This window comes from Trichosurus vulpecula, chromosome 9, assembly GCF_011100635.1.
Source record: "Trichosurus vulpecula isolate mTriVul1 chromosome 9, mTriVul1.pri, whole genome shotgun sequence".
Lineage (NCBI taxonomy): Eukaryota > Metazoa > Chordata > Mammalia > Diprotodontia > Phalangeridae > Trichosurus > Trichosurus vulpecula.
In genome coordinates this window covers 117,447,805-117,472,307 of record NC_050581.1, presented here as the reverse complement: position 1 = coordinate 117,472,307, position 24,503 = coordinate 117,447,805, and the positions used below count along the sequence as shown (strand labels likewise).

General features: G+C 37.7%; 1 protein-coding gene across 1 annotated transcript in view; it reads left to right on the top strand.

The window, feature by feature from the left end:
• PRKAR2A (protein kinase cAMP-dependent type II regulatory subunit alpha) overlaps positions 1–24,503 on the top strand; it is a 127,125-nt gene that overhangs the window by 59,835 nt on the left and 42,787 nt on the right. Inside the window, exons 2-5 of the mRNA XM_036739019.1 lie at positions 1,077–1,112; positions 3,102–3,151; positions 3,781–3,864; positions 12,293–12,399. Of these exons, the coding sequence (XP_036594914.1) occupies positions 1,077–1,112; positions 3,102–3,151; positions 3,781–3,864; positions 12,293–12,399 (277 nt within the window). The remainder of the gene's footprint in view (positions 1–1,076; positions 1,113–3,101; positions 3,152–3,780; positions 3,865–12,292; positions 12,400–24,503) is intronic.

Genomic DNA, 24,503 nt, shown 5'->3' with positions numbered 1-24,503 from the left:
ACCCGAGAACGCATCAGACTTTATAACTACTTCAGACATTTAGGAAATCAGAAAAAAAATTTTCAACTATTACATGCAGCAAGTATTTATTGAGCCACCTACTGGCTGGGCATATGACCAGAAAAAATAAGATCTCCTGAAGGGCAGATGTGGGAGAAAAGACTTCAGGGATGAAAAGTTAAATAATAAAAGATGTGTCACATGGGGGTATTCAGTTGACAAATGAGTGCCACAGATTTTAAGGGATTTTGGCTCAGAGGAAGAGAGATTATTATGAGCTGAGTGATCAAGGAAGAATTCACAGAGGGAATGACATTTGGGCAAGTCTTTGAAGACTGGATAGATGGAAAAGAGCAGGGAAATGATGTGAACAAAAAAGCCACCACTGTTTCTTCCTCTTTATTGCTGTAGAGAATATGAATGATATGTTTGGGAAATGGTGAGAAGACTGGCTAGTTCTCCAGTGAACCATAATCGATGAAGTGTGACCATTATGTAATTACACTAATGTGTTGACAAATAAAACTGCATGTTGTAGAGGGAATTTTTGCCCAGGTTGGAATAGATGAAAGTAAGGTGACTCCCTGTGGAGGATGGGAAAAGGTACTGCAAGTACTGGAGTAAGGGCGAGGGTGGCATAACACGTCTAAATAATTACCAGGATGAGAGACTTTTAAATTTAAAGATATAGAAGCTTTTTTCTGATGCAGACTCAGAAATCTGTTTTAGATCAGAGTTAGAAATCTTCTTGTCAGATGTGATGAATGTTTTGTTTGTTCTTTCTGAACTTTTATACTTTAAAAAAAAATCTTTGTTTCAAGGGATGCAGATATTAGAAAGGGAAAGGAGCAATATAGGGAAATAAAGGTGATTTGACCAAAGATATTAATAAAAATACAATTAAAATCATTAGTTGAAACGTTATGCTTGAATACTTAAATTTCATGTGATATTGAGACACTTCTGTTGTCATCCATGTAAAATGAGAAAAAAATTACTTAATCTAAAATGTAATTTTATGACCTTATATCAGAATTTAAATATTTAGTGCCAATTGTTTTTTCTTTCTTTTGCAGCACCAATTATGAACAGATACTGCAGAAGAGTATCAGGTAGGTGTGTTCCTCTCCCCACATCCTCATTGAGTACCCAAGTTTTCTTTGAACTGTACGTGTTATATTTGCCCTTCATATTATTTCCTTTAATATTTTGTTGTATGCGTTGCTGATTTTTTCATATGACAGTTACAGACAATATAAGTGAATGTATTTTTGCATTTTTTTATTATCTTCACAATATGAAAATACACTAGATTTGCTATTTATTTCACCAGAATTCATTTTCAAGATAGCTAATTTTTACTTGTGTTAGTAGTGTGCAGAGAACTTTACCAGCTTTCTTTTTTTTAGTTGAATTGCTAGGATTTTCCAAGTATATTATCATATTGTCTGCAAAAGGAGATAATTTTATTACCTCATTGCCCATTCTCATTCCTTCAGTTTCTTTTTCTTCCCTCATTGCTATTGCTAGCATTTCTAATACAATACTGAATAATACTGGTGATGATGGTCATTCTTGTTTCACTCCTCATCTTAGTGGGAAGGCTTCTAGTTTATCCCCATTATAGATAATGCATGCTAATGGTTTTAGGTAGATGCTTCTTATCATTTTAAGGAAAAATCCATTCATACATATGTTTTTGAGTGTTTTTAATAGGGATGAGTGTTGTAGTTTGCCAAAAGCTTTTTCTGCATCTGTTGATGTAATCAGGTAATTTTTGTTACTTTTGTTTTTGATATAATCAATTAGGCTAATAGTTTTCCTTAAATCATCACTGTATTCCTGATATAAATCCTACTTGGTCACCATATATAGTCTTTATGATATATTCTTGTAGTCTCCTGGCTGGTATTTTATTTAGAACTTTCGCATTCATTTTCATTAATGGAACTGACCCCTACTCCTTAAATTCCAGTCTCACCCATCACCTGCAGGATCAAATATAAAATCCAGCGGTTGGTATTCAGAGCCTTTCATAACTTAGCCCTCACCTACTTTTTCTGCCTTTTTACATCTGACATCCCATCACTTAGCCTCTGCTATTACTTGAATAAGAAATTCCTTCTCATGACTGAGCATTTTCTTTGACTGATGCCCATGCCTGGATGTTCTGCCTCCTCATCTTTGTCTGCTGCCTTCTTTTGCATCTTTTGATTCCCATCTAAAATCCCAGCTTTTATAGGAAGGTTTTACCAGTTGTTCAGTCATTTTTTTCAGTCATGTCCAACTCTTCATGACACTATTTGGGGTTTTCTTGACAAAGATACTGGAGCGGTTTGCCATTTCTTTCTCCAGCTCATTTTACAGATGAGGAAACTGAGGCAAACAGGGTTAAGTGACTTGTCCAGGATCACACAGCTAGTAATTGTGTAAGGCCAGACTTGAACTCAGGAAGATATGTCTTCCTAACTCTAGGCCCAGCACTCTATATACTGTACCACTTAGCTACCTACGCCTTTCCCAAACCTTGATTCTAATGCCTTCCCTCTTTTAATTATTTCCCTTTGATAAAAATCTGAGTTCCAAGATACAGAAGGAATTAACACAGATACCATTTCCACCAATGAATAAGTGAACAAAGGATATGAACGAACAGTTCTCAAAAAAAAATACGGATTATGAATAACTCTATAACATGTTGATGTAAATCACGACTAGTGAGAGCAGTACAAATCAAACAGCGCTGAATTTTCACCTGATGCCTGGCAAATTGGCAAAGATGATGAAGACGGAATAGTAAATTTGGATAGGCTGCAGCAACATGAACACACTAATATACTGTTGATGAGACTGTGAATTGGTTTGACCATCCTGCAAAGTGGTTTGGAATTATGCTAGCAGAGGGATTGATTAAAATGCCTATGCCTTTCACTACATGGTAGATTCTTACTAAATGTTTATTGTTATTTGTATTAAAGGGGAAGAATCATGGGTTTTGAGGAGAGTGAATGAAATAAAATTGTGTTTACTCATTCTTCTTTCTCAGGTTGGGGAGAATATATGTATAATACTTTTTTCTTTTCTTTTTTTCCCCTATCAAGTATGTGCTGAATCTTTCAATCCAGATGACGAAGATGATGCAGAGCCAAAGGTAAAAAAATGCAAGTTTACTTCAACTAAGTCTATTGTTTGGGGTTGGTTACTGAGATTTATTTCTCTTCAAATAAACTAATAAAATATGTTTTTCTGTCTAATTTAAAGAAAGAGTAAACAGTCTGTGATGTACACGTTGAAATTAACAGCCTTTGAAAGATTTCTTAAATGTTCCAATATTGAAATTCCATTTATTTTCTGAAAATAATAAAATACCTGTTTTTGTAACATGCGCTGCAAAACTCATGATCAGTTTTTTACTAAAGATATTTATGGGTCATTTGATGAAACAAAAGTAATTTCGAAGTACATTTCTCATTTGTATAACATAGGTTTTATGGTATTTGTTATTAGATCAATTGCTATCCTGTTTTCCTTTGTAGCGAAACTACTTGGATTATTAGCTAAGTAGATCTAACTTATGGATCTGTGACTAACTACTATTGGTTGGTTTAACTGAAGCAATGAATAGAATAGATTTAGTGCCTCTTTTTTCCTCCACTTTTAAGGGGAAAGAAATATATCAAGATTTCCTTGACCCAATGATGTAATCTTGCCTTCTTTCTTAAGAAAAAGAAAATTTAAAAAAAGAAAAGAAAATTACTTTTTATTGTATTTATTTTGTAGGTGGTTCATCCCAAGTCTGACGAACAAAGATCCAGACTTCAGGAAGCTTGCAAAGATATCCTTCTCTTCAAAAATCTTGATCAGGTAACAATAATATTAAGAGCATCTGTACGGTAGTACTCAATCAGTTTCTTTGCTGTTTGTTACATAAATAAATTTACCTGCCACAGGCAGGCCAGCAATTAGAGATTTCAGGCATATTTTTCTTAGGAACACTTTTCTGATTGGAAGAAGCTCAGAACAGGAGAATAAGCACGGGCTTTTTAGTCAGAATACCAGGTTTAAAATCCTACATGTGGTTCTTACCACTTGTGTGATCATGGTCAAGGGGCATTCAGCCTCCCTGGACCTTCATTTCCTCATCTGTTAAATGAGGAGTTTGATGATCTCCGAAGTTCTTTCAAGCACTAGATCTATCATATATGATCTTCCTATAGTTACTTCATGAAACAATTCAGAGGTAAATGTTTTTCACAGAATACAAGATTTTTCTTTCAACGTTTAATGTGGACATTGCTTAGTACTTCTCTTACACCCCCTCTAGCCTACCCTCTTCCTATAAATAACAAGATTGATTGAATACCATTTGAAAATCATTTAATTGGTCAAATTTGCAAGTAAATAGCTGATATATTAACCAAAATCTTAGAATGACAAGGGTGCTACATCTTGTTTATACTCTATACCAAATAGCAAGTCATGAGACGGTGAAATTTTTAGCCTCTGAAAAGTGGCATGTCTAAAGGATAGACTCTTCTTCTGAAGTACAGCAATACAATTAAAATATAGCTTCTCTGCTTATTACCTGAGGACCCCAGGCATGCATCCCCATTCTATAAACAGGGTTCCATCTTTTCTGTAGATCCTAATGCTTTAGTGATAGGGTACTGGAATGAATTCCTTTTATGATTTTCTACTAAATTATAAGCTCCTTGAGGGTGATAACTATGTCTTAATTTTTTTTTTAATCTCCTCCATAGGCAGGATTTGGATTAGTGGGATTAGTCTTTGTATTAGCAGTACAAGAATGGATTTTAAGCTGTTTTAGTCAGTCTTAGAAAAAAAGATTTGAGAATTTTCGAAGAGGAGTAGGTGCAGAAGAAATTGGCCTCACTTCTTAGCTACCATTTTGTAACATTCTTAAATGGAAAAAGTAGCCGTAATACTTGAAATATCTCATCAAAAGTGTCAAGGAATATTCAAAAATGTACACCTTTAGTATTCTCTATTTATTAAGAAGTTGTCATCTTAAACATTGCATTAGCTAATTTCTCTTTAGTTTAATGTGCTATATATAATCAGTGCATAATAAAATTTTGCAAAATGAATGAGAAAACTTACCTGTGATCACATATCTAGCCTTCATTCTAGCTGGGATTTAAAGCAAGATATTCTAACTCCAAATCCTGTACTTTTTCTTTTTTATCAAGATGAATTCCAATAAATCAGTGGATAGATGAATGAATGGTTTTCATAGTTTTGCTCTGTCCCAGAGCTGCCCTGAGACCTAGCTCTGGGCCGTATTACAAGACACCCTCTGGTAGGACTGGTGAATCAGAGATAACTTCCCTATAATGTGTGAGCTTTTCAGTCTTTGCTATACTGCTGTATCCTAGAAAATTTGATAAGTCAGGATCAAAAATTATCCATGCATTACTTATGCTTGCAGCAGGGAAGAGAATCCCCGTTGCAATCAAGACCATTAGATTTGGGGTTTGTAGTACTTATCCAGAATCCTCTTAGTCACCACAGGACTATTGGAATATTTGTATAGTCTTTGCCCTTAACCATTGAGCATGAATAAGACCATATCTCTCTTTTCACATAAGTAAAGGATACTAAACATGATTTCTGAAATTACATTTACAGCCTTGAAATTAGCAGAGAAGGGGAAAGTAACAAAGAACTTCTTGGTACAAATAAGTCAAATATGGTAGTTTAGAGTAAAAATTAATAAATAAAAAGGTTCTTACTCTTGCCAGATATAATTATATACTAAAATCCAAGCAGTGCATACCATGGAAGAACAAATTCTTTTTTTATGTGACATTTAATATCTCCTGTTTTCTTCTAAAATCATGGAATAGAAAAAAAAGTTTCTGCAAAACCGATTAGCATTCAAACTCATCTTAATTTTGGAGACTGTAATTTTGCTTTCATGTTTAAAATGGTATATTATTTTGGATAAAAGGTTAGTCACAGGGCAGCTAGGTGGCACAGTGAGTAGAGCACCAGCCCTGGAGTCAGGATGACCTGAGTTCAAATCTGGCCTCAGACGCTTGACACACTTAGTAGCTGTGTGACCTTGGGCAATTCGCTTAACCCCAGTTGCCCTGGTTAGTCACCATTTGGATATTTGGATCCAAATAGTGCCTGAGGTGCTTTGATAATGTGGATATATGAGTTAGGATTATAGTTAGACATAATATCCGTGAGGTAACTTTATGTAATAACCACTCTACATGGTTCCAGATACTGAGACATTTTTAAAAAATCCATAAGTAAGCATATATCTTAAATTTAAAAACCATTTTTATCATGTAACAAAGATTATGATGCATATGACATCTTAAACACTGCTTCCAGTTTGATTTTCTGTGCCAGTCCTATGTGGAAGGAAAAGTTAAAGTGAGAAAAATCGTATCATTATCTCCAGTTATAATAGTATCTATTAAATACTATTATCCACTGTATAAATTAGTATACATTGTAACACGTAATTAGTGCATTATGCTTATTTCTGTGCTGGGTTCTGGCTTTCATGAATCGCCGTTTAACATCACTTTATTTTTTTTTTCCTTTTTTTTTTTTATTTAATTTTTTTTTTTTTAAATGCAATTTATTTATTTAACATATTTGGTTTTCAGCATTGATTTTCACAACATTTTGAATTACAAATTTTCTCCCCATTTCTACCCTCCCCCCCACTCCAAGATGGCTTATATTCTGGTTGCCCTGTTCCCCAGTCAGCCCTCCCCTCTATCAACCCCTCCCCTCTCATCCCCTTTTCCCTTCCTTTCTTGTAGGGCAAGATAAATTTCTACGCCCCATTGCCTGTGTATCTTATTTTTTAGTTGCATACAAAAACTTTTTTTGTTTTTGAACATCTGATTTTAAAACTTTGAGTTCCAAATTCTCTTCCCTTCCCACCCACCCTCTCTAAGAAGTTGAGCAATTCAACCTAGGCCACACATGTATTATTATGTATAACCCTTCCACAATACTCATGTTGTGAAAGGCTAACTACATTTTGCTCCTTCCCAACGCATCCCGCTTTATTGAATTTTCTCCCTTGACCCTGTCCCCTTTCCAAAGTGTTTGTTTTGATTACCTCCACCCCCATCTGCCCTCCCCTCCATCATCCCCCCATCTTTTATTTTTTTTTTATCTTCCTCCCTCTTCTTTCCTGTGGGGTAAGATACCCAACTGAGTATGTATGGTATTCCCCCTCAGGCCAAATCTGATGAGAGCAAGGTTTACTCATTCCCCCCTCACCTGCCCTCTCCCCTCCTCCCATAGAACTGCTTCCTCTTGCCACCTTTATGCGAGATAGTCCACCCCATTCTATCTCTCCCTATCTCCCTCTCTCAGTATGTTACTCTCTCATCCCTTAATTTCATTTTATTTCTTTTAGATATCTTCCCTTTATCTTCAACTCACCCTGTGTCTGCTCTCTCTCTTTTACATATATATATATATATATGGATATTCCCTTCAACTACCCTAATACTGAGGTCTCATGAATCATACTCATCATCTTTCCATGTAGGAATGTAAACAAAACAGTTCAACTTTAGTAAGTCCCTTGCAATTTCCGTTTCTTGATTACCTTTTCATGCTTCTCTTGATTCTTGTGTTTGAAAGTCAAATTTTCTATTCAGTTCTGGTCTTTTCACTGAGAAAGCTTGAAAGTCCTCTATTTTATTGAAACTCCATATTTTGCCTTGGAACATGATACTCAGTTTTGCTGGGTAGGTGATTCTAGGTTTTAATCCTAGCTCCATTGACCTCCGGAATATCGCATTCCAAGCCCTTCGATCTCTTAATGTAGAAGCTGCCAGATCTCGGGTTATTCTGATTGGGTTTCCACAATACTCAAATTGTTTCTTTCTGGCTGCTTGCAGTATTTTCTCCTTGATCTGGGAGTTCTGGAATTTGGCAACAGTATTCCTAGGAGATTTCTTTTTGGGATCTATTTGAGGAGGCGATCGATGGATTCTTTCAATTTCTATTTTGCCCTGTGGCTCTAGAATATCAGGGCAGTTCTCCTTGATAATTTCCTGAAAGATGGTATCTAGGCTCTTTTTTTGATCACGGCTTTCAGGTAGTCCAATAATTTTTAAATTATCTCTCCTGGATCTATTTTCCAGGTCAGTGGTTTTTCCAATGAGATATTTCACATTGTCTTCCATTTTTTCATTCCTCTGGTTCTGTTTTATAATATCCTGATTTCTCATAAAGTCACTAGCTTCCACTTGCTCCAATCTAATTTTTAAAGTAGTATTTTCTTCAGTGGTCTTTTGGACCTCCTTTTCCATTTGGCTAATTCTGCCTTTCAAGGCATTCTTCTCCTCATTGGCTTTTTGGAGCTCTTTTGCCATTTGAGTTAGTCTGTTTTTTAAGGTGTTGTTTTCTTCAGTGTATTTTTCAGTATTTTTTTGGGTCTCCTTTAGCAAGTCATTGACTTGTTTTTCATGGTTTTCTCGCATCTTTCTCATTTCTCTTCCCAATTTTTCCTCTACTTCTCTAACTTGCTTTTCCAAATCCTTTTTGAGTTCTTCTATGGCCTGGGACCAGTTCATGTTTTTCTTGGAGGCTTTGGTTGTAGGCTCTATGACTTTGTTGTCTTCTTTAGGCTGTATGTTTTGGTCTTCTTTGTCACCAAAGAAAGAATCCAAAGTCTGAGACTGAGTCTGGGCGCGTTTTCGCTGCCTGGCCATATTCCCAACCCACTAACTTGACCCTTGAGTTTTTCAGTGGGGTATGACTGCTTGTAGACTAACGAGTTCTGTGTTCTACGTTTGGGGGGGAGGTGCCAGCTCTGTCAGAGCCACACTCCTCCTTCCCCAAGGACCCCCAGTCCAGACTGGGCTTAGATCTTCAGAAGGCTGTTGCATTCCTGCTCTGATCCGCCACTTAATTCCTCCCACCAGGTGGGCCTGGAGCCGGAAGTAACAACAGCTGTAGCTGCCCCACCTCCGCTGCCCCAGGGGCTGGAAGCCGAACTGTGAACTCCTTCCACTCCCGCAGCTTTTCCCACTAACCTTCTCCGCAGTCTTTGGTGTTTGTGGGTCGAGGGGGGTCTGGTAACTGCCGCAGCTCACATATTCAGGGCGCTAGGGCCCCCTCCGTCCGGCTTCTGGTCTGGATCGTCCACGCCGCTCAGGCTGGGCTCTGCTCCACTCCGTTCCCAGCTCCCAGCTCCGTGTGGAATAGACCTCACCCAGAGACCATCCAGGCTGTCCTGGGCTGGAGCCCTGCTTCCCTCTGCTGTTCTGTGGGTTCTGCCGTTCTAGAATTGGTTCAGAGCCATTTTTTATAGGTTTTTGGAGGGACTCGGGGGAGCTCACTCTAGTCCGTGCTTACCAGCTGCCATCTTGGCTCCGCCCCCCTGTATTTCCTCTTAACATCACTTTAAAATAAACAAAGTGCTTGAAAGCATTTAGGATAGACAGTTACTGGTGATTGATTGTAAGAGAAATTATTGTAGAAAGAGAGTTCGCCATTGTCATGAATTTCTAAAATAGAGAATAATCAACAAATATTCAAATGTTTCTTAGATAGAAGCCTAGATCTAGGAACAACAGATCTTTGTTTAGATTTTCAAGTTGCTTATACAGTATCCTTACTTACAAAAAGCATCTTTCAAAAATAATTATCTTCTGTCAAGAGATAGAAAGGAGCTGGAGGCATACTTGTAGCCAACCTGGAGGTATGCAAAGAAGAGATTGTAATTTTTTCAGCCTTTCAGTATGCTTATGCAGTTATGGGAGCAGAAGACCTGATATGGGTGTGTGACTATAATGGGAGGTACCATTAAAGGGTACCATTAAAGAACATTCCTGGAGTTGGAGGGGATGATTAACTTGTTATGGGAGACAGGTTTCATAAAGAATTTTGTCTGGAAAGGAATGGACATCATAAGAGAATACCTTCTTTCAGCAAGGGTCTCCTGAGTTGGCAGAGGGGATATAGATACAGAGAGAAGATATACTGACCTTAGGAGGGGTGAGTGGTAATAAAGGCAAAAAAAGTATTGGACCAGACCTTATGATTTGGGATTCATAGTACATCCCATCATTTCACTGCCTCCTTCATGAATTGATATTTCTAGGCATGATGCCCAGCAGAAGCCTCCCCCCTCCCCCCGCCCACCAAAAGCAAACAAATAAATAAAAAACAAGAAGAAACAGGGGGGAAAGGATGATGGGGTAAGATCTATAAATGGCCTAATATCGAACAAAAATGAAAAGGAGGATTTCCAGTTTGATCTTCCAGAAGCTCTATTTCATCAGGGACAGAGAAGGAATAAAGAAGAGATGTGAATAGCTTATGAATGGAAGTGTAGAATTCAGAATAAACTAGACAGGGATAGAAATAAGGAGAAGGACAAATTAAATGAATGTTTCTTAAAGGATGCTGCAAAAGAAGGTGGGGGTTTTTTTGGTGAAGATTTATATACATACATATATATTGCATGTAAAAACCTTTTTTTTTAAACTTTCGTTTTTTTTTAATTTTGAGTTCCAAATTCTCTCTCCACCCTCCTTCTTGATAGGGCAAGCAATTAGGTGCAGATTATATATGTGAAGTCAGTACTAAAGAATATTAATTAAGGTTAGAGGTTGGATGGGGAGGATTTTGACCCACGTTCTTACTCAGGCAGGGAAAGGAAAGGGTCAGAAGAGTCAAGGCACTAGGTAAATAAATGGAAGAAATGAGGGAGTTTAAGTAAATTCAAGACATTTGAGATAGATCAAATATACAGACGTGATAAGGATAGACTGGCATGAAATTAGTATTGCGAAAACTAATCACTGGCACAGTGATGACTTTACTAGAGGAAGGGGATGAAAAAAATCATAAAAGATTGGATTAAATAATCTAATGAAATGAAAGAAAATAAGAGGGACAAGAACACTAGCTCCCAAAGTTTGCTGTGCACAAGAAACAAATTTTAAAATAGATACAGAATGGAAAATGATAATAATAGGGATACAAATTGGACCTTTGTATTAGTATTGGGAACTCCTAAGGGGTAAAATGCCCTCTCCCAGTGCAAGTCTATACCTTCTCTACAACCCATAGTCTTATACGGTTACCTAGAATACTGGATTAAATTCACATAGAAATGAGGCCACTAAACCATACATAAGAATCCCTGGGGGCAGCATATTGACTTAGAAAATCACGTATTAGCATTATTTATGTTCTGTTATTGTTTTTTCTAAAAAAAAGTTTTCCATTTGCATTTTCATTTGCTTCAGAACTTACTACTTCTGGCCTAGAACACAGAGACACTACATGTCAGAGGCAAGTTTTGAACCCAGGACTTCTTGGCTTCAAGCTTGGCTCTCTCTGTCTCTCCTTGTAACAACAGTGTTACTTACTGCTACTGTGGCTGTGTAAGGCCAGTAACACCAGCACACAGGAGGGCTACTGCCACAGGTTTTTTGATTTGCTTTTCTAAGGAAAGCAACTTTAAGGGGTTAACAGTCTTATTTTAATTAAACATACATATATCATTCACTTAGTTCAGAGGAAAAAGTCAGCACCCAGAACTTCAGAGAAAACACAAACAGAAATTACAAGCAGGAATTATATAAACAGAGCAAAATAACACGAATCAACAGACAGCCTTCTAGCTGTCTAACCAAGACATTACATACATAGTTACCAGAGAGAGTAGCACCAACAGCTGGGTTTTTCAAAGCTGGAGGGGGGGGGGCACTCATTAACAGCTACTCAGAGTCTCCACCCCGACACTCTTCCAATGAGTGAGCCCCTGAACAAAATGCTAACTTCAGAGTATATATACATTTCTTCAGGGTCAGAGGGCTTCACACCTTTGGTGACCTAATTAGCAAAAGGGTGTGGACCTTCCTACAAACAAAGGCAAGACGGAATCAAAGACACTTGTTTGCCTTAGTGCTGAGAAGCACTCCAAAACAAAAGACAACAAAAAAGTCCCACCCTGCTTGCCATTACATCCTGCCTTTCTAATGATAACACTATTTCAGAAGTCATTTGCAAACTCATTATATGTGGTGTATAGGTATTCCAACAGCTGGTTATAGTGTTCTACCGATTTATGAATTACAAATAGCCTCAGATTTCTGTTAGGTAATAGAAAAGCACATGATTTAGAATCCACTGTAAAATGGGAACAAGAAAAGATAGTAGTGCAGCTTTTGGAGATAGCTCATGACTTGACTACAAGTTATTTCTAGGTCTCTCCTAATCATTGTCATCATGAACAAAATGCTATCTTTGCTCTTTGTTTATACCATAGGAGCAGTTGTCTGAGGTTCTTGATGCCATGTTTGAGAGGACTGTGGTGTCTGAAGAACATGTCATTGACCAAGGGGATGATGGTGATAACTTCTATGTCATCGAACGGTAGGAAACTGAGCCTTGCAGGTTGTATAGTAATAAGATCCTTGATTCAGAGTACTTGTTGCGATCATGGAATAATTCCCTAAGATACCTTCAACAGAATATGACATGTACCTCTTCAGGGAACTCTCAGAACCCAAGGATCAAAGGCTTTATTCTTTTCACACCAAAACTTTGAGGTGATATCCTGGCTTCATTGTCCTTTGTGTGGGGTTTTTTTTTCTTTTTTTGTCTCTCTCATAGTAAACCACTTAGAACATCAAATCCCCTTTACCAAAATAGAGGAATTAGGTAAATAGAAAACATATACATGTAGGTCAGCTACAGGAATTCTCTTGTGACATAATGACCTGTTATAGGCACAGCTTCAGCTTAGTTTTTGCAGTTCTACCCTTTTTATTTTTATTTGTTTCTTTGTTCATTTATTTGTTCATTTATAGTTCTACCCTTTTTAAAAAACCAAAGTTAGGTAGACTAACCTTTCTTGAGGACATCAGGAACTTTCTGGTAGCTCCAGCTATGACTCCTTAGTTCTAGATCAGAACTGTGTTTTCTATAGTGACCTGAACCCCACCCCTTACAGCTAGCTGACCTCATCTTGTGGATTCTAGAACCTTCAGAACTTAAATGATATCCAAACCACCACCACCACCCCCTCAAACCTAGCTCAAGTTTAACAAGACTTCTTTCCTCAATCTCTACACATGACTCCCAAGTTATTTTTAGTTCTGTTCTCATCATCATCACAAATACTCGTAATATATTAAAGGAACATTGGACCCATCACCCTATAGAAAGATTAGTACTCTCTCATCAAAGCGCTTGATAAACAGGTTAAAACTGGCAAAAAATACTTTTGGCATAAACAGACATTACTTCACTGAGCAATAGCAGAATCCAGTAAAAACTACACACTGTTGGATTTGTCTAAAGTAACTTAAATTGGTTTACTAGAAAATGGTGATGATCCAGGAATGGAATGAAAAGGTCCTCCGGGCAGTATCTACATGAACTCAACCAACAGTGTGTTAACCAAGAAGCATTAAAGAAATTCCTAACTGATTTAAATTTATGTATGAAAGCAGATAGGTTTATGATAGCCATGTCATTGCCACTAGAAATTACAGAAGGTTATCCTTTTGGAGTTTAGATTTAATTATCCAGTGAACGTTATGCAGGTACATGATAAGTGTTGTACAATACTGCAGGATATGAAATAAAATACATACTGAATAAAAAACCTGACCTGGTGACTTAAATTTTACATCAGAGGCTCAATTTCTTTCATGGACTGACTGACACATGACAATTTCTTGTACAATAATACAGACCTCAGAATGTCCTAGAGAACTCTCAACCAATAAACTGCCACACTATTTAAAATTGAACTATTACCTAGACTTTACATTGGTCCATGAAACTTAAGAACATTGTAATAGATGTTGCCATACCAAGTGCTCATAGTGTCCAAACCACATGGGGTGAAAAGCTTTTGAAAAAGATGTAGCAGCATACCAAGTGATAGAATGAGGTATATTTCATCAATGTCATTTTGTCTGCTATTCTAGTTAAACTGAGGATTCTTTCTAAGGGGAACTTGTCTTTTTACTTATCTACACAAAAGCAATTATTTTACCCACCAGTACAGTAATTGTAGAAACTTAAATATAAATAGCAGAATAGTTAACTGTGTCAGCACTATTTCTTTCTTAGTCTGTTAAACAAAATGAGATAATTTTTCTGTTCCATAACATATAGTAGGTGCTTAATAAATGATTGTTGACTTAGATCAGTAATAGAAAACTTGAATGCTATATTACTTAATTAAAGGCAACTAACATCAGGAGAGGAATCCAGAAAACAAAATCATAATTCTGATGCCCTTAATCAGCAATTGAAAACAGAATTCAAAAAGAATACAAAGAAAATAAGACGAAGAACATAATAAACAATTCAACATCATTTGGAGACTTTAGTATAAAAGTTTCAATTCTAAAGGTACTTTTATTGAATCTACAGAAGATAAACTTGCATTCGTATGCTTTTATTCAGTTATAAAAAGTAGTTATTTTTATTTACCTGTATAATAGTTCAGAGAGCATTGGATATTAAAGAATAATAGGATAGGGACTCGTCCCAGGGCCTTTTCTATCTGACCTCTATTGAAATACAAGATTAGAAAAATGTGGTGGTGGTGATGGTGCTGGCTGTGGTGATGACCGTCACCACTACTTCCTCAAAGCCCAAACCATCTTCCATGTAGTGGCAGGGTACTGACAAAATAAGGGAATGCAGTCAGTGCAGCTTACAATGCAAATTTTGGGTATGCTCTGAGATCCCTACAGTATCTATTGAAATGTAGGCCAGTTGGATCTAGCAGTATCATTCATTTGTTCAGCACCCTGATCAGGGTAACCGCTCCTGTAAATTTAGGAAATAAACAGTGTATCATAGGGTTTCAAACTGGCCCTGCTCAGAGCCATTATGGTCAACTTAACACACAAGGCAGCAGAGTAAGTACCATTCCTTCGTGTTGTAGTACCAAGCTACATTGGAACAAATAAAAAGTGCCAATACTTTACCAACTGAAAATGCTTTGGTATAGATAATGCTGATCATTAAGGAGGGTAAACCTAGCATGAAATAGATTGAAGATATAAATGTTTTTATTACTGCCCAGTACTGTATCAGTCAATGAATTCTCAAATATTCAAATGTATCTGGGATCTCCGCAAAGATAATTGCTATTCATCCATCCTTGTCTGTCCATCCTGTTTGACTGTCATATCTTCACAAAATTTGCCACTCAACATGTTAGAAGCATTCTTCATTTTCTCCTGACATCATGAGTGTACCAATGGAGCACTTTGGCCATCTGTACATGAACTGACATTATAACCAACCTAATTTTTCTTTCCATTATACAATTGTTTGATTAAATCTTTTAATCTTGTTCTCTTTTGGAGTTCCTCATTGGTTATATGTTGTAGCCTGCTCACATCCACTGTGTGTCTTTCCGATTGCCCTCTATCTTTAGTTCTTACGAGGGAAGGATTTTCTAAGTCTTGCTTGCACTGTGCAACAACACCAATAAAATGTTTGTATTCAGAAGACAAGCTGTTGGTCTCATGCATAGTTTGGGGTCAATAAAAATGCTTTGCAGTTTCCTGAAAGCAAACCAGGCCACTCTCTTTTCCACCTTCATCCAAGATCATTGTCAGTCTCTATTGTTTGTCCCATATATCAATCAGTTAACGAGTATTTATTAAGAACTTACTGTGTGCTTACTATAATAATGAAATGTTCGGTAAAACCAAACAATGGTAATTCCTCTAATGACTTTGAAAAGGAGACGGCTGTAAATAACATGGATTTTTACAAATGCCCTTTTTGAATTTGGCTCCGATGTTACAACAAAACAGTAATTTTTTTAAACTGGTATCTTCTATCATGAATAAATGTGTTTTGCCACTGTATCTGACAAGAGTGTAGAAAAATTTCAGGACTTGCGCACAGCACTTTTTGGTACCTCCATTACCACAGGAAGACTAGAGAAAGAATGGTGGTGCTATCCAGGAATACTCCTGAAGGTAGGTGTTAAATACCATAATGGCAGAATTGGCATGGGGAAATTATTGAAGACCTGCAAAAAAAAAGTCTCCCAGTATTTGTAGTAAAAAACTTAAACTCCATGTTGCCTGATTAGGCAAGGAAAAAGGGGGGCAGAGCCAAGATGGTGGCTGGAAAGCACGGACTTGCTTAAGCTCTCCCCCAAAACCCTCCAAACACCTGTAAAAAATGGCTCTGAACAAATTCTAGGGCTGCAGAACCCACTAAATAGCAGAGGGAAGCAGGTGTCCAGCACAGGACAGCCTGGATGGTTGCTGGGAAGGGTCTATCACACTGTGCTGGGAGTGGAGTGCAGCCCAATTTGGGCCACACCAGGACCAGCCAGACTGGGAGTCAGGTGGAGCAGGCCATAGGGCCATGAATCACTGAGCTGTGGCAGTTACCAGACTTCTCAACCCACAAGTGCCGAGCAGGTTAGTGGGAAAACTGCTAGATCAGGGGGAAGGGGTTTGGTCCCAGGCCTGGGGATGGTAGAGGTGGTATGTTGCAGCAGCTGCTTCCAGCCACAGGCTCACAAGGTGGGAGGAATCAAGCAGCAGATCAGGGAGTGCAGGGAGCACTTTGCTGGCACCTATCTGGGTCATGGTCCTGGTTGGTGGTTCTTGGGAGAGGAGGAGCGCTGTGGCAGAGCTTTGCGGTGATGGTGGAATAGAAGTAGCTCTGAAAACAGCAGCACAGCCCCTAAAGTTTGGGACAAAGTGCTCCCTACAAGCAGTCATACCCTGACAAAAAGCTCAAGGGTCAAGTAGTTGGCTGGGAACACGAACAGGCAATGAAAAAGGACACAGACTATTGAATCTTTTTTTGGTGACAAAGAAGACCAAAACATACAGCCAGAAGAAGTCAACAAAGTCAAAGAGCCCACATCAAAAGCCTCCAAGAAAAATACAAATTGTGTTCAGGCCATGGAAGAGCTCAGAAAGGATTTGGAAAAGCAAGTAAGAGAAGTAGAAGAAAAATTGGAAAGAGAAATGAGAGTGATTCAAGAAAACCATGAAAAACAAGTCAATGACTTGCCAAAGGAGACCTAAAAAAATAGTGACAAAAATAACACCTTAAAAAATAGACTAACCCAAATGTCCGAAGAACTCCAAAAAGCCAATGAGAAGAATGCCTTGAAAGGCAGAATTAGCCAAATGGAAAAGGAGGTCCAAAAGACTACTGAAGAAAATACCACCTTAAAAATTAGATTGGAGCAAGTGGAGGCTAGTGACTTTATGAGAAATCAAGATATTATAAAAGAGAACCAAAGGAATGAAAAAATGGAAGACAATGTGAAATATCTCATTGGAAAAACCACTGACCAGGAAAATAGATCCAGGAGAGATAATTTTAAAATTATTGGACTAGGGGCAGTGAGGTGGCGCAGTGAGTAGAGCATGGGCCTTGAAGTCAGACGGACCTGAGTTCAAATCTGCCCTCAGACACTTGACACACTTATTTGCTATGTGACCTTGGTCAAGTCACTTAACCCCAATAGCCCTGCCTTCCCCCCACCTAAAAAAAGTAATAGTGCAAAAAAACATTATTGGACTACCTGGAAACCACCATCAAAAAAAAAAAAAGAACCTGGACATAATCTTTCAAGAAATTATCAAGGAAAACTGCTCTGATATTCTAGAACCAGAGGGTAAAATAGAAATTGAAAGAATCTGCCAATCGCCTCTTGAAAAAGATCCCAAAAGGAAAACTTCTAGAAATATTATAACTGAATTCCAGAGTTCCCAGGTCAAGGAGAAAATATTTCAAGCAGCCAGAAAGAAACAGTTTGAATATTGTGGAAACACAATCAAGATAATGCAAGATTTAGCAGCTTCTACCTTAAGGGATTGAAGGGCTTGGAATATGATATTCCAGAGGTCAAAGGAGCTAGGATTAAAACCAAGAATCACCTACCCAGCAAAAATGAGTATAATGCTCCAACACAAAATATGGATTTTCAATAAAGTAGAGGATTTCCAAGCTTTCTTGATGAAAAGACCATAGCTGAATAGAAAATTTGACTTTCAAATACAAGTATCAAGAGAAGCATGAAAAGGTAAACAGGAAAGAGAAATCATAAGGGACCTACTAAAGTTGAACTGTTTTGTTTACATTCCTACATGGAAAGATGATGTGTATAATTCATGAGACCTTTCTCAGTATTAGGGGAGTTAAAGGAAATACACACACACACACACACACACACACACACACACACCTACCTATATATACATATACACACACACACATGCACACACACACAGAAGGCACAGGGTGAGTTGAATATGAAGGGATGATATCTAAAAAGTAAAATGAAGGGGTGAGAGAGGAATATATTGAGAGGGAAAAAGGGAGAGATAGAATGGGGTAAGTTATCTCACGTAAAAGTGGCAAGAAAAAACAGTTCTGTTGGAAGGGAAGAGAGGGCTGGTGAGGGGAAGTGAGTGAATCTTGCTGTCATCAGACTTGACTTGAGGAAATAACATACACACTCAGTTGGGTATCTTACCCTACAGGAAAGTAGGGGAAAGGGGATAAAAGAGGGGGGATGATAGAAGGGAGGGCAGATAGGGCGAGGAGGTAATCAAAATAAAGCACTTTTGGAAAGGGACAGGGTGAAGGGAGAAAATTGAATAAAGGGGGACAGGATAGAACGGAGGGAAATATAGTCTTTTCCAACATGATTGTTATGGAAGTGTGTTGCATAATGATACATGTGTGGCCTATGTTGAATTGCTTGCCTTCTTAGGGAGGGTGGGTGGGAAGGGAAGAGGGGAGAGAATTTGGAGCTCAAAGTTTTAGAAGCAGATGCTCAAAAAAAAAAGTTGTTTTTGCGTGCAACTGGGAAATATGATATAGGGAATGGGACATAGAAGTCTATTTTGCACTACAAGAAAGGGGATGGGGTGGGTGGGGTGACAGAAGGGACGGCTGACTGGGGAATGGGGCAATCAGAATATATGCCATCTTGGAGGGGGGGGGTAGAAATGGGGAGAAAATTTGTTTTTGGTTTTTTTTTTTAATTTTTTTCTTTTTCTTTTTAGTTTGCAACACCCGGTTCTACATAATTTTGAGTTCCAGATTTTCTTCCCTCCCTCCCCCCCTCCCTCCCCAAGACGGCATGGAATCCCATATAACTTCCATGTATAACTTCGCATTGAATCAATTTACACACTAGTCAAGTGGTGGAGAAGAATTATGACCAATGGAATGAATCATGAGAAAGAAGAAACAGAACCAAAAAAAATAACCCAAAAACAAATACAAAAGAGAGAAAACAAAAAGGGGGGAGAAAAAGGCAAAAGCAAATAAATGGCTGAGTCATGCAGATTTGTTTATAGAGATACAGGGATTTATAATATTGGGGGTGGGAGGAGCCAAGATGGCAGAGTAAAAGCAGGGCCTTTGCTTGAACTCTCCACCAAACCTCTCCTAATACCTGTAAAAAACGACTAGACAAATTCTACAGCTACAGAACTCACAAAATGACAGACTGAAACAAATCTCCAGCCCAAGATAACCTGGAAGGCCAACAGGAAGGGTCAATCGCACAGGACTGGGAGCAGAGCATAGTCCAGTGTGGGCCACACCAGCACAGACTGGGCCAGAGCAGGCCTTAGGAGATTGAATCACTGGCAGCTGTGGCAGTTTCCAGACTTCCCAACTCACAAACACTAAAGACAAAGTAGAAGGTTAGAGGGTAAACTCTGTTGGACCTGGGTGAGAAAAGAGTGCAATCCAGCCCCAGGGTGGTGGTGGCAGTGAGGCTGCTTCTGGAGCTCCAGGTCCACGGGGTGAAGGGGTCCAGCGGCCAATCAGAGGGGGATTGCAGAAATCTCTTTGCTGGTGCTGAGGCAGGATTCTCTTGCTCTGCCGTGCTTGGATCTGGGTAGCAGTTCTGGGATAAGGAGGAGCACTGGCATGGCAGAGCTTGTCACAGCTGTGGAGAGGGAATCTTGCTCGTAGTTTCAAGGCAGAAAAGAGTGCTTGTGGTCACTCACAGACCAGAGCACAGGCCAGGAGACGAGTAAACACCTCTCTTTTGATCATACAACCTTAGAAGAACTGAAAATTTATAGGTGCCTAAAAGTATCTCTGAAAACAGCTGTGCAAAATCCCTGAAACTTGGGACAGAGCACTCTCCACTCTGGAAGCAGAGTCCTACATTGACAAAGAGCTCAAAAGTCAAGTAATTGGTTGGGGAAATGAGCAAACAGAATAAAAAAAATCAAACTTACTTTGGTGACAAAGAAGATCAAAACATACAACCAGAAGAAGACAACAGAGTCAAAGCTCCAACATCCAAAGCTTCCAAGAAAAATATGAATTGGTCATAAGCCATGGAAGAACTCAGAAAGGAGTTTGAAAATCAATTAAAAGAAGTAGAGGAAAAATTGGGAAGAGAAATGAGAGTGATGCAAGAAAATCATGAAAAATGAGTCAACAGCTTGCTAAAGGAGACCCCAAAATACTGAAGATATCATCTTAAAAAATAGACTAACCCAAATGGCAAAAAAGGTCCAAAAAGCCAAATGAGAAAAGAATGCCTTAAAAAGCAGAACTGGCCAAATGGAAAAGGAGGTCCAAAAGCTCAGTGAAGAAAATAATTCCCTAAAAATTAGAATGGAGCAAATGGAATCTAGTGACTTTATGAGGAATCAAGAAATTATAAAACAGAACCAAAAGAATTATGTCATTGCCACCAGGAATTAGAGAAAGGTCTTCCTTGGTGAGCTCAAATTTATTCTTCAGTGCAGGCTATTTAATGAAGTGATAGAAACTGCTTAACGCATCACTGCAGGTTCCAAATATTTAATGTATGCTAGATACCTGGAAAGCTACAGTCATATGGCTAGAATCAGAAATTAGACAATAGAAGTTTATTCTCCTTTATAAACTAAAACATGACAAATCGATGTACTATAAATAAAAAACTTCAAAATAAGCCTGAGAATTCAGGAAATAAAGTGTCCTGGAGCCACAATATTATGAGAGACTGAACCAGTTCATGGATGACAATGATCCATAAAAGCTTAAGAGCAATATTATTAATAGATGATACCATGCTAAATTATACAGTATCTCTAGACTACATCAAATGAAAAACTTTTGAAGTTTGGAGACCTCATAGAAAAAAGTAATTTTGTGAAAACAGGAGGAAGTATATGTTATTCCTTTCATCCTGCATGTTACTAGAGATGTCCAAAGATGCTGTCAGTGAATCTGCAGAAGAGGAACTTCTTTTCGATTTCTCATTTAGTTTTTAAAATGAATCATTTTATCCACCTGGGGAATGGTCCACAGAAAATTTATACATATAGATATATGTGTATGTATGTATACACAAACACTTATACACACAAATGTGTGTGAATATTAGTGGATGATAACTCATCTTTGGACTGTTTCTAGGTATCATAATAATAAAAAAGCTGAGATCTCAGAATTTGCCGTCTATGGATGAAATCCACATGAACTCCACCAACTATATGTTGACAAAAGTCATAAATGACTGATTTTTCTGTAAATTTGTTTTTAGAAATGGAGTAGTTGATGATGGCAATTTAGAATAGGGCTTTTGCCACCAAAAGTTATAGAAAGGATAACCTTCACCAAAGCTATAGAAGGGATAACCTGAATTTAATGATCAGTGTTGATTATACAAGGAATGTTAGAACCTGAACAAAATATTACTTACAAGTTGTAAAATATAACACATGCCAAATAACAAGAAATGACCTGGTGTACTAGCAATTGAGATTTTAAGATCTTTCCCACCCATTAATAGGCCATGTGACCTGTTTACATCCCAGGAAGCCTAAGTCATGTGTGGTGGGAGGAGCTTCCTGACAGGAAAAGGAAGTTATGTCACAGGAAATGCAGAGAGAGAGCGAGCAATTATGGCTACCATCGTGATAATTAGAGCTGAATAGACTGTGACTTAGCCGTACTGTAAGTTTGTTTTGGGGGAGACTCCAGTAGGGGGTTGAAGACGTTTTGGGGTGGTGAGGCTCCATGTTGTGATGTGTATTGAATGTTTTACTGCTCTGATAGATTGGCTAAATGGCTTGTGGGATCTGGTGTCTGAATAAATGGTTTACTTCTTCTACCTTCTACGTGGAGAGTCTCGTATACTTTGCGATACAGAACTACATAGGCATTTTGTCAATTATCATCTACATTGTTATTATTGCCTTACTGATACACCTGGTGTCTAGAATTATACATCAGAAGCTCTCTCTTCCGTGGTCTAACAGATGACAAATCTAGTACTACGTACACAGACCTCAAAGTATCTCATAGAACTCAGCCAGTAAACTTTGTTGGAACTGAACCATTATCACAGATCAGATTTCCCCAACATTGATGTAGCTATAACATTGAGTCATGAAAACTTAACATCTTAAATAAATGTCAGCATATCAAATACTAACAATTTCTAAGTTACACAGAACAAAAAGCTTTCAAAATAAAGATCCTGAGTAGGGGAAATCAAAGTCATGTGAGAAGGGGATAAGGTACATACAACCATCCCTGTTGTCATATGTGCTACAAGATTTCTACTAGGGATTTTTTTCAGCAGTCCTACAGAAGTTGAATGCATATCCACATGCTTTTATTCACCAACAAAAAGTTTTAATTTTTATCTGTGGTAGCCCATAGAATTACCCCAAAAAAATGAATCAATTCAATATAAAGACTTACAGCCATATAGCAATTTGTCCCAAGACCATTTCTGTATGAACTATGCTGAAAGAGGTGAGATAGTAATGAGATAATAATTCACATTTGTATAGAGCTTTTGGCTTTGTAAAACATTTTATATACACTCTCTTAGTCCTCCCTGTGAAACAAGGGATGTATTATTTTGCTCATTTTACAGAGAACCAAATTAAGTTTCAGAGGTTAAATGATTAGCTTGTCATAACACAGCTAATATGTTTTAGTGATAATATCTATCCTCTGTTCCCTATAGCTATAGCTCTTGCTTTTAATCCTTTTTCCTAATCAAGATCTTTAACTCATCATTCCCTTCTTATCCCTTAGATATTTCCATTCAGTCACATTTCTGAGCTTTCTGCTCCCCTAAGGCTGAAACATTTTGGATCCTATTATATCCTTAAAATTACTTGGCTACAGTATGTAGGAATATAATTATCTCATACCTAATTAGGAAATAGTTATTTGTCACAAACAGTTAACAGTAATTAACCAGCAAGTACAAGAGATTTTTCATTTTGTTCAGGTACATTTCAATTTGAATGTTTTAATTAATTTAACTATAGTCTCTTAATGTTCTAAGACAGTTACCTCCATTCTTTAACTGTATAATATTCCCCAAATAGTAATGAGTGCTAGAGAGTTTTTAGTTAGGAACTTTTCTTTTTCCTTAGTTTTCTCCCATAGAGCTGAGAACTTAACCATCTAATGTTTTTTGTTATTCTCTAATCCTTTTAGAAAGGATAGTTTTGTCTCAATAAGATTGTGAGGATAGAGAACTAGTCTTGAACCCTGGACAACCCAAGTTCAAGGCCAGTCTTAGATACATATGTCTGTGTGACCCTGGGCAAGTGACTTAACTTTACAATGCCCCAGATAACTCCCACAGATTGTCAATTGTAGAGAAGGAACCAACTTCCATTGCTAATATTCCCTTATCTGGGAGTTTTTCTTATCAATGAAATTACAGGTCTGGTCACTATTCCTATTTCTTGTATTCTTTGCACCTACCACAAGCCTGAACACTCAATAAATATGTTATATCACTTTAGATGATAATGATAATTAACATTTAAGGAAATTCAACTTCAAATGATTGTTTTGTAAGTAAATACCCATTTAATCTTTGTGTAACTTAGGTCTTTGTGCTATAAAAATAAACCATGAGTACTTTGCATGACAAAGGCATATTTCTTCCATTGATAAACGTAGTCATTTGTAAGAGACTCAGCACAGAAGTTTCAAGTCTGAGTTATGAATCTCCATTAGGTAGTACAAAGCAAAATTATTTGTAAGTTTTGGAAAACAAAGTCAAAGAATGGGAAAGTACGATACAGAGAACACAGCATAAAAAATTTGCAAGATTAACAAATCTAAAAGAATTACTCATGAAATTAATGGATACATTCAAAGATGAACCACTGAGACTTATAATAAGCTTGGTGCTAGCCTCCAGAATGTTGGGAGAATGGTAAAATATTAGCAGATAATGTATTGTAAAAAAAAAAAAATTGCCCAAGCAAATAGGTACAGTTCTTTGTTCTGTGCAGAAATAGGAACTTTGTGAGAGTCCTTAAAAACATCACCTTAAGCTTTCTGAGCCATCTTTTACACTACATTTCTAGATGCATAGTAAGATGATAAAAGGTGTGTGGGGAGTGTGGGTGTGTGTCACACAGTAAGCCTGGCACGCTGATCCCACACTTCTAAATGTGGGAAATTAAAGAATGAGCTTGAGCACATCAGTGGACACAGGAACCAGACATTGTTCTGAG